This window comes from Egretta garzetta, unplaced genomic scaffold, assembly GCF_000687185.1.
Source record: "Egretta garzetta isolate BGI_Z169 unplaced genomic scaffold, ASM68718v1 scaffold64, whole genome shotgun sequence".
Classification (NCBI taxonomy): Eukaryota; Metazoa; Chordata; class Aves; order Pelecaniformes; family Ardeidae; genus Egretta; species Egretta garzetta.
In genome coordinates this window covers 2,888,654-2,900,273 of record NW_009259596.1, presented here as the reverse complement: position 1 = coordinate 2,900,273, position 11,620 = coordinate 2,888,654, and the positions used below count along the sequence as shown (strand labels likewise).

The window sequence follows — 11,620 nt, the reverse complement described above, 5'->3', positions numbered from 1 at the left end:
TGTTTCTAAGCTAAGTACCCAGGCAAAACTATCACAGCTTAAATAAAAAAAGCAAATTGTGTTCGATGTTTAAAGTTCCCCAGTAAGTTAATCTCTCAGAAGCACAAGAAGTCTTCCCATAACAAAACATAACTCTAAGCCAAGATGGGAACTGTTGCAACCTGGGCATTCAATACTGTTATTTAAATAACTACAGATACTAATTAGACCCACTGTCCAGGCTAGTGCTCAAACAGTGAAAATCAATTTAAGCTTAATGTTGCACATAACTCTTTCTAGTGTAAAGACTGAGAAAAATCTATAACACATTTCACTTTTCCTTTAAACATTTAGAGACTTTCTGGATGTTGCCATCAAAAAAACAACTAAAAGACAACAAGTTTTAGTTGAAAGCAGTCATGACACAAGCCCACCAGCCCTTTTAATCCCAGCACAGGGTCCTTAATCTATGCAGTGTCACAGGGAATGATTTCTCAGGTGACATCGTTATTAAGTTCACCCTGTTCCGTTTTGGTTTTAACTTTTTTCAGTTCCAAAGGCCACAAGCAGTGAAGATTTCTTCGCAGCCAAGGCTGGTGTTACCTCACTGCAACCATGCCACCTCGCTGCAGGAGACACTAGATGAATTTAGCCATGGTTTTAGGCTATCAGTTGAAACTCTCAAAATTTTGCTCTTGTGAATTGAAAAAGCCACCGGTCACACCACCTTTCCAGCATGAAATGGGAGATGAACTTCACACTGAATGCATTAAGGATGAGAAAAGCAAAGAGATTGAGGGCAAAATGGCTGATGAACTGGTAAATGGCGCAGTCAATACATTGATGATGATGCTGAAATCAATACGTGTGTTTTGCTTTCAATTTCAAGAAGGGCTGGATTTCACCAGAAGCTTGCCTGTGCTTAACTCCTGATGGGATTTATGCCCACAGTTAATTGCTTAGCAGTTCCTACTTCCAGGCTATTCTTGACTAATTAGAAATATTAACTCTCTGGCACAAGACATCCCTAAACCACTAAGGCACTTCAAAGGACGTTATTTATCAGTGCTGTTTCTTATACTCTTCCTCAGCTTTTGTCAGATGGGAGAGTCAGGTCTATATCTTACCAGATTTTTACAGTTAATTGACTTGAAATTGTCTTGCAATTACATCTGGAGGAAAATTGAAAAAGTTGGAGAGCTTACAATTCCCGTTGTAACTTTGTGATGAGTGTACAAACTGTTCCTTTAGCTCGCGTTGCTTACAATCATAGAATCATAGAGTATCTTGATTTGAAAGGGACCCATAAGGATCACTGACTCCAACTTTTTGCTCCTTGCAGGACTTCCTAAAACTAAACTGTATGACTAAGAGCATCATCCAGACACTCCTTGAACTCTGACAGGTTTGGTGCTGTGATCAATTCCCTCTGAATGAAGAACCTTTTCCTAATGTCCAGTCTGAACTTCCCCTGACACAGTTTCATTTTATTTCCTTGTGTCCTATCGCTGATCACCACAAAGAGGACATCAGCACTTCCCCCTCCACTTCCCCTCTTGAGGAAGTTGTAGACTGCGATGAGGTCACCCCCCAGCTTTCTCTTGTCCAAGGTGAACAAACCAAGTGGCCTCAGCCGCTCCTCATAAGTCTCAGCATATTCCGTTACAGTTTACCATTGGGTCTTATAATGCAAAAGAAGATAATATTCTTAATGAGACATTACTGTCTTTTTTTTGTTCCAGGACTATAGTGTATTTATTCAAGAGTTAATAAACTAAATGGCCATCCATCTACTCAAAAAAGCCTTCCTTTTTATTATAAAGAGGGTTTGGCTTCTTGTATCAGTAACTATTCTTATCATTTTGTCTTTGCTAAAGGGATATCTTTGAAAGATCAGATATGCAGCACTGGAAGCTATATATATATGTATTCATATATTTACATACTGTCCTCAGCTATGGCCCAGTGTGTCATCTGAGAGAAACTGGGACAGCATAATCAATCTCAGTCAGGTTATGCCCTTTATTGTGGCTGAAAAATTAGACTCCAGAAATATGATGTGCAAGTCACCAAAACAGTACCAACAACACCAAAAAGTAATTGTGGGTTTTAAAATATTTGCTGGATGAAAAAAGAAAAGGAAACAAAGAAAAGTGCATCAAGAACTCCATGTTACTAATCCTGTCAGGTTTACTTCTCTTATTCCAGTAATAATTTGATAATGACTGTGATCAGATCTTGATTCCTATTGCATCTTTGTCATCTGGGAAGATTTGTCTTCTCATGGAAATGAGAATAGTGATGAAACCTGATAGCTCATCACCATCTTTTTATTGTTCTTAAAATAGTCAATTTCCTTCTGCCAACTTCTCCATAAATGTGTATGTTTTACCAATTGCAAGAGTGAGGATTTCACAAGGACTCTTGTGCCACATAGAATCATAGAATGTTTTGGGTGGGAAGGGATCTTTAGAGGTCATCTAGTCCAACCCCCCTGCAGTGAGCAGGGACACCACTAACTAGATCAGGTTGCTCCTCCAACCAGACCTTGAATGTTTCTAGGGATGGGGCCTCCACCACCTCTCTGGGCAACCCGTTCCAGTGTTTCACCACCTTCACCATAAATTTTCTTTCCATATATCCAGTCTAAATCTACCCTGTTTTAGTTTAAAACTGTTACCCCTTGCCGTGTTATAGCAGGTCTTGCTAAAAAGATCGTCCCCATCTTTCCTATAGGCCCCCTTTAAGTACTGAAAGGCCACAAGAAGGTCTCCCTGCAGCCTTCTCTTCTCCAGGCTCAACAACCCCAGCTCTCTCACCCTGTCTTCATAGGAGAAGTGTTCCAGCTCTCTGATCATCTTTGTGGCTCTCCTCTGGACTTGCTCCAACAGGTCAATTTCCTTCTTATGTTGGGGGCCTCAGAGCTGAACACAGGACTCAGGTGGGGTCTCATGAGAGCAGACAAGAGGGGCAGAACCACCTCCCCCGACCTGCTAGACACACTTATTTTGATGCATCCCAGGATTCTGTTGGCCTTCTGGGCTGTGAGCACACATTGTTGGCTCATGTCCAGCTTTTCGCCCATCAGTACCCCCAATATCATGGTCAAAATCAAGAACCTCAGCAGTTCGCTTTTGCTATAAACATGTGTCCTGGTTTCAGCTGGGATAGAGTTAATTTTCTTCCTAGTAGTCGGCATAGTGCTGTTTTGGATTTAGGCTGACAATGTTGCTGATAACTCACTGATGGTTTAGTTGTTGCTGAGCAGTGCTTACACCAGTCAAGGACTTTTCAGCTTCCCCTGCTCTGCCAAGTGCACAAGAAGCTGGGAGGGGGCACAGCCAGGACAGCTGACCCCAACTGGCCAAAGGGCTATTCCAGACCATAATACATCATTCTCAGTATATAAGAAGGAGGAAGAAGAATGGGGGCTGATTGGTGTTTGTCACACAGACTGATGGCATTTGTCTTCCCAAGTCACCATTACATGTGATGGAGCCCTGCTTTCCTGGAGATGGCTGAACACCTGCCTGCCCTTAGGAAGCAGTGAATGAATTCCTTGCTTTCCTGTGCTTGCGTGTGGGGCTTTTGCTTTCCCTATCAAACTGTCTTTATTCCAATCCATGAGTTTTCTCACTTTTACTTTTCTGATTCTCTCCCCCATCCCACCGCATGGGAGTGAGTGAATGGCTGGGTGGTGCTTAGCTGCTGGCTAGGGTTAAACCAGAACAACATGCCTTTTTATTTTGCAGATCAGATGCTGGAAGATGATTGACATTCATATTTGACAGACAGTTTTAATGGTTTCATATTAAAATAGCATATGTCTGGATCTAGTCTTTTAGTACCAGTGGGTTGCTCATTATTTGTTATTAAGCATATGTTGAGAATGATGTGTACAAACACTGTGAAGATTTTCTTTAGAAAATGAAGCAAAAGGGTCTGAATTTGGCATTTATTAGCTGTTTTCAATAAAGCAGACTCAATTCCCACTTGTGTAACTCTGAGGAGGATGTTTTGAGAGCCAGCGTTTAAATTTCTAAAGGTAAAGAAATGCTTCTTTACAGTCATACTTTCAGAATCAAAAGAAACATGTCAGTGGGAGTAAAAATAATGGATTCTTCAGAAGATGCTGAACAGCAAGGTTAATAGTCTTTTCCACGACTGTGGGCCTGAAAAATACATAGGATCTGGCAAACTTATAATACCATATTAGTTTCTAAGGTCAACATATAAACTTCTTTGTTCAGTCTCAAAATCCAAATGTCTCACTCCTTCCACCCACTCTACACCAGAAGGGGACCATTTTGATCCTGGATGAGTAGTCATTCATGCCACACAGCCAGACCTGCCCATCTACACCAGGGCTCTGGCTGTTTAGATCTTCATCCTAGTGTTATTTGAAGCTTAATATTCTCATTTAATTTCCTAGTTCTTGGAAAGTGTCAGGTATGAGGGACTCAGCCTGGGTCAAGAATACAATTGAACTGGAATAGTTTTAGTAAGCAGTTGCCTAGTACCTTCCCAACTCTTTCTTGGCCACCCCAGGCCGCATGCTAGGGACCTGAATTTAGCTGTGGGCTACTTACAGTGTAATCAATGCATGTGGGAATCATAGAATCACTTTGGTTGGAAAAGACCTTTAAGATCATCGAGTCCAACCTTTAGAGAGAGGAGAAACGGGCTCTTAATGCTATGTTGATTAACATCAGTAGCAGCCCAAGATCAGCTGTACCTTAAAAAAAATAGATGTGGAAATATGTCATGACCTAAGGGACAGATAGATAGAGAAAAAATTGGCAGATTCTAACTGGCAAACTTCTGAAAATAGCATCCTCTCAGCTGTTGCTCTGAATCTGCCTTGGCACTTTTCGCTGAGCATTAAAATACCTTTACAAATTTGCTGCATAAGAATGTAGAAGTTTATTATGGTAGATATTATTTTTTTTTTTAAATCCATTCTAGTGTTTCTTTTCATTTCATACTTCTAATCTTAGCACTAGGGAAGAGGGGGACTTTGATCAATGCTCACATTATATTTATTATTTGTATCACTGTTGCACCCAGGGGTCCCAATTAGTATGGATATTTCCAAACACCAGTTAAGCAAATGCAAGCAGAAAATATTATCTAAAACATTTCATATCTTTAGTAAACCCATTAATTTACTGCTTAGGCCATACCTCTTACAGAGGGGTGTAAAATCTGTTAACATACTTCATATGCTTTCTTGCAAACACATGACATGTTGGAATTCATGAAGATGAAACCTAAAGCATCAAGTCCTAAAGCATCAAGGAAGGTGGGGGGGTTGAGTCTTTGAGGTTTTTTTAGGAAAAAATTGCTCTCTCTATTTGCTAGTCTTACACAGTTCTCAAAGCACTGTACATCAAATACTTTTTGAGACAAGATATTATGATAGATAGATTGACCCAGCATCTGCAGTTCTTGTTGTATTTGTATTCTTACACTGTTATGCTGTCAACATTCTGACTAGGAAACAGATGCTTCTTTTATCTTCTTTTTATTGGAAGAACATATAAGCCCTCCAACCAGAGCAGAGAAGCCTAAGAGATGCAAAGTTTGTTTATTCTTAGGGAAGAATTTCCTTAATGAGCTGTTTCTATTGTGTTTCTTAAAGACTCTTATTATATTTGTAAATGAATTTACAACCTAGCTGTCTGACTATAATTCACAAATTGCACACTCTAAATATAGGAAATACTGCACAAATGGATCAGCAAGTGCAGCTTACCACTGCAATCCAATTATACAGGCTGATTTTCCCTTTAACACTTAAAGGATAGGTACAAGATTGGTCCTCTATGGCTTGCAGCAATGCCTTCTATTTTGCGGGGGAGGGAGCTATTCCCTACATATTTTAGGATGTGTAAAATCATTCAGCATGTTAAAGAGAAACACACGGCAAGTGCAACTATGCAGGATAGGCTAGGGATGCCTGTGAAACATATACTCTTTCATTCTGTTTCCAAGATTAAAACAGATAAATAGAGATGGTAAGAACAGAGGAAATGCTCTTTCCCACAGATCTCCAGCCTAACAGCACATTCCAGCCACTTGCTTTGCCTCTACATCCCCATCTCATCTAGGGAGGAAGGAATCTTTAGCTGAGCCTTCTGGTCTGTTTACAGGTAAATGTGTCTGCACACATTTAATGGTGGTAATGTGTGAATCTTTTTTTTTTTTTTTTTTTCCCAACATAAATTAAATATAATGTTAAAATAAATATAATTCTTCTACCAAATCCTGGCTATTTGTTGGTATCTAGCAAAAGATTTCCATCCCAGTTTTGTGCCCCCTCAGCCAGTCAGTCCCAACAGGGAGGCTGCACTAAGGGCCCTTAAACTACGAGTTGGAAAGTCACAAAGCACTGAAGGAGAAGCAGTCTCTGTATTGTCTCTATCTGTAGTATCAGTAGCACACAAGTCTTTGGGCAGATTACAGTGTTTCTTGCAGGGCAGACAGCAAGTGCCTTCTGTGCAAGTCAGAATGTGGGCGATGCTCGTTGTGCTGTGTGTGTGTGTGTGTGTGTGCCTGTGTGTGTACAGCAGCTCGTCCACCTGTGTGATACCTTGGGGAGCAAAATTTGAGTCAAAAATGGTTTCCTGTTTTATCCATATGTAGCCCCAGACTAGTATTTAAAATGGGAGAAGTATGCATTAAAAAAAAACCAAACCAACAAACATTTGGAAATATTGATAGTGACAGCTGGAATTATCTCTGCCTCCTTTCATTTAGTTCCCAATTCAAATTTCCATGCAGGCCCTATTTATGCTGCGTAACACTTAACAGTGCAAATTGATGCAATTTCAACACAGCCTAAACCACACAGATGAAACATATACAGAAACATATTCACTACATTAACTGGCAACGTCAGTCAATCACTTGCACTGTAAATTGAAAATCACAATAGGATAGGTTGTATCGGCTAAACACTTTCTGAAAAGCACTGAACACTCACTGGATGGGAGGCAAGGGAATGGAAAATAACTTCTTAAGGTTTATAGCATCCCCCTCACCCCTGCTTTTCCTTCCCACGATCGTGTTCGTTAGTATAATGTGTTCATAAGGGACTGAATATTCCCTCAGACCTGCCTCTTCATACAAAAGGTCAAGCAAAAAACCAAACGTGACTCAAGTTCATAGAACCACTGCAATTTCAAATTAGGGAGACACTGTTGAAACTGGTAGGGCTGAAATGTAACTTCCTCTCTTCTCATTTTTGCTCTATAATGTTAATGTAATTTTATTTTTTTTAATTAATCCTTTTTTTTTTCTCTTTAGCTTCCAAAAGGGAAATGTGAGTGCCAGAAGCCCACCAGTTTATTTTAACAAGCCAACCTGAACACAAATTGGAGGAAAAGTTTTGTAATAAAGAACAGATTCACTTTCATATTGACTGATGGTTGTAATGGAACATAGAGAAAGAACAATTTTTACAGTGATTGTCATAATTTTGAATGGCATCCTCCTCTATCCTTTTTCTCTCTTGGGCAGTTGTACTCAGGGATGTTAATAGACTTTTTATTTCTGTGCAGATTCTCCTCCTGCAAAAACAGCTACAAACACCAGTATAAATTGCCTGCAAAATACTCTTTAAAGCTCAATTTGTATCTATATTGAACACACTGATGTTGAAGAAAAACATGAGAATTGTGCTCATTATTACAGAGAGGTTCTTCAGGCTAGAGAAATAGCCATCCCTTGCTTCTGCCTCAGAACCTAATGTTCACCACCTAATACTATTTATTACCTATATACAAATAATTTTGATATAGCCTTGCATTTTAAGGCCTTTACTGAGTTAAAAAAAGTGTTATATCCTTATGAGACAGATTCACGATCAATATTTGCATTTTAAAAGTTATATTTACGGGCCATTCTTGGTATAGTATTTTTCTGCAAGTATTGCTGTAATTCACTCAGTTTTATGACAAATATACTGTAACAAACTCCTCTGCATTTTACTTTTGTATTGTAGTCTTTGCTGGCTCAGAAAAAGGAGCTTCAGGAGCTTCAAAGCCATGTCATACATGTGTCTGGACCCTTTTTATTTGATCTTGGTATGAAGTTCTATTTACTCCCTCCTGTCAGTCAAAGCAGTAACAGCAAAATGCATGAATCAGTTTTGGGGTTCTACAATCTGGACAAATAACTAAATATAATTACAAACCCCCATCCTTTTGGCTAAATTTGAACAGCTTGACTCTGATTTCACTCATGGTTATTTGCCTGAGTAAAACTGGGAAAAATAGCCTGGAGGCAATGAAAAATAAAATAAACAAACAAGTGTCAGATCAAGTGTCTGATCAGTCAAATCCTTTTCTTGTTTTTGTGTGCTTTTCTGGCTCTGGGAAATGCCTATTTAGAGTGAAGAGGTACTGGCTTGAGTTCAAGCCAGAAACAAACACCTGAATCTTTGAATGGAGCCTTCAGGTGCTCAGGAGCACACCAGGAGCTCAACAGAGCTCTTGTCATTCCTAGGATTTCTGCACTGACAGGATTGCAGCTCCCCATTTTGGAGTGCAGCTGAAAAAGTCTCTCATGCACTCCATCCCAAATAACTTTCCTTTTCCAGCCACATTAAGATTTCTGTTGCCAATAATGCTCAAGAGGCGCTTTCCCCTGCTAGTGGATGGGTACACAGCAAGCTGCTCAACTACCGCTGGGTCACCAGCAGGCTTCTCCACACAGGTTTTTACCTAGATGCTCAGAATTACTCATTGAGTAGGCAAGTCCTAGCCCTAGGACTTGAGGTAGGTGGGAGATAGGGATCTGAATGACTCTGAGGAGGGAACTGAATGTAGGTTGTTATTTCCCCATGGAAGGTTATGCAGAAGAAGAGTGTCCTGCCCTGGGTTCTGGAGTCGCTCTTTCTTCCTTCCTCGTTGTTCCTGTATCTCCTATATTCCTGCCTACACAAAGGAAGAAGAAATCTGCACTGGTCTGAAAACAGTTGTCTTCCTGGCCAAGCACCTTAACCATTAGAATAGAACAGAAAAATTGGCTGCTACTGCTACAGTATCATCAACTTCAATCGGTTTGGATCAGATGTTTAATGCTTTACTACCTGTCAACTTCAGAGCTACTAAAATCTCTTGTCCCTTCAGTAATTATCTGTCTTTGCTGCTTCATTTCTTCTGCCATCCATTACGCCCTCCCCAGCATTCACGCTGCATGCTTCTCACCAATCTCTCCAATACTTGTTGTTGCGTTCTCCATTAGTTACAGCTGTGAATTGCTAAGCTGCAGCCTATTTGAGTATTTCGCTTGATATCTTATTGTTAAATACTTAAGTTGCAGCTCATCAGTTTAATTTTTATGCTGCTACAGCAGGATTGCTGAGTTTTCAATGGTAATAACAGTAGCATCCTTAGAGGATATTCAGAGATGGTTATTGCTAATGGTACTCAAACTTCATCAGTCCTGCAATGAGGTGAGTGTATTTCTTTAGGACTGACAAAGTATCACGTGAAACATCATATCTCTTTTTAAAGCACATCTCAGCAGAAATGGCTAAAAACTCTCACTCTCATTCTGACTAAGCTGCTGTGGGATTTTAAAAACCCTTGTGAATTAACTGCTGTGATTTCAGGGAAAGAGATGAATATGTTGCCCCCTCCCCCCCTTTCATATTTTAATAGCAATTTTATGTCAGACTTCTTTTCTTTACTTCTTTTTTCAATCATGCCAAACCACGTCAGGTAAAAAATTCAACAGCATGATCAGCAAGCAGGAACATCTTCCCGTAGCCCTCGAACATCCTTGATTGCTTGTTAAGAGAGAGGTCCTCTCTTTTCAACTTATTGTAGCCTCAGAAAAAAATGCACGTACCGTAGAAAGGGTTTTCTTCAGGTGTATTATATTTTCTCAGGACTGCTCTCCTTACCTGGTCTTTACTTTTAAGCAATCCAGAACAGGTTTCTTTGACATGTCAATGTAAAGCAAAAATCCTGTGTTTTCTGAGGCGGTTCCCACAGGGGCTGGACGATCTTTGCTGGAGAATTTTAGAAATGTGCTACACAAGTATCTGCTGGAGACAGTTGTTATTTAACTCATTTCATTGCTGGAAAATGAGTTTTTCTGAAGGTCTTTCTCCAGTCTCCAGCTGTAGAGAAGAGGATGCTGTACTGGCACCCCACCATGGCAGCTGAGGACAAGACTGCTTTGTCTAGTCTTGCCTTACGACTTCTAGATGTTAAGATGTCAGAAATAGCAATATTATGGTAACAGGAGAGGAAAAAAACCTGCTCCTACACTTCTTGTGATTATATGCAGCGGGGGAAACCAGCAAGAAAAAACTAGGAAATTGGTGTCTCAGAGCCATGTACCAGCACCCATGAGTGACACAAAATGTCACAGTTAGAAGAAATATGATAGGCATATGTCTACAGGGGCAATGCAGCATTCATAACGGGGTGTGTGTATGAGTGTGTGGTCAGCAGTGCCCTTAAAAAATAAAGCACTAGGGCGCACGTTGATGAAATGACATTACCATTCCTAAAAGTCCTGCCACACTAACCTGGGTTGTCCAGCTTGACAATGACTCTCCAGGATAACAAATTACTGCAGACCCTGCACAGTTGGTGCCAGGATGCATCACAAATATATGTTTAGAAATTTGCTGTCGAGCACAGAAGTAAAACAGCACAAGTGTTCTGAAAAGCACAAATTCAAATTTAATCAGTAATAACATCAGCTGAAACACTTCGTTATGTGGAAGTACCACATATTTGCCCTCTGGCTCTTTTGTGAATACACAATTAGCATAATAGTGAGTATTCTCATATTAATAGGCACCAATCATTTTCTCAATTGTTGTCTGCTTGCTCTGATAATCTACCAAGCTATTAGTCCATGTCAGTCTGATATAAAAGGCACCCTAGAACGTGTGAATAAAAATATATCAAAAAGTGGCACACGGACACAATAATGTATTAGGTTGCTAGGGTGGTCACTCATTTAACAGGCTGGTCTGTAAAATACTAGCAGGGCTCCCATTACTTTATCCCATGTATTGTTTCAGGGAGGTGCTGTAGGTGGTGTTAGCATACAGATTTTTTAAACGCCTCTCGTTGCAGCCAAGGTCCTGCTGCTTCTCCTTCATGCTGACAGCCAAGACCACTCCCCTCTCTTTCACTTTGTGAATACCAATCACAGATACTCAAGAAAAAGATCTTTAGCAGCATATATGGCTGAGATGGAGAGGCGTTTTGCTCGGAAGGGGCAAAGTTTTACATTTCACACGTGTGTATTCACTGTATGTGGCAGGTACGGCGCTAAGAGGAGCTGCCAGGCCTTTGGGGGAAGCTGCTAACTGAGCCTTCACAGTTTCAGCAGGGTACACAGAACAGCCCACACATTGCCAGTGCTGCAGTGCTCACTGGCATCACCTCTTCTGATCTCACCTGCATCCCTTCCTTCCCTGTCTTTGGTGACTGATACCTTTGCTATGGCTACCAGCAGACACGCAGAGTAATTTCCTGACAGGGCACATCAGGGGCAGGATACCCAAGACAGCGTGTGTCCCTGTGTGTGTGTGCCTGCGTGTGCGAGGGGAGGACTCCAAAAGCAGCCTGCCACGAGCCTGCAGTGCCTCAAGGTCCTGCCCTGCCAC

General features: G+C 40.7%; 1 protein-coding gene across 1 annotated transcript in view; it reads left to right on the top strand.

Annotated features, from left to right (window-relative positions):
• Positions 1-633: 633 nt before the first annotated feature.
• Positions 634-11,620, top strand: part of GPR37 (G protein-coupled receptor 37) — a 39,933-nt gene continuing 28,946 nt past the window's right edge. Inside the window, exon 1 of the mRNA XM_009638140.2 lies at positions 634-798. Within this exon, the coding sequence (XP_009636435.1) occupies positions 634-798 (165 nt within the window). The remainder of the gene's footprint in view (positions 799-11,620) is intronic.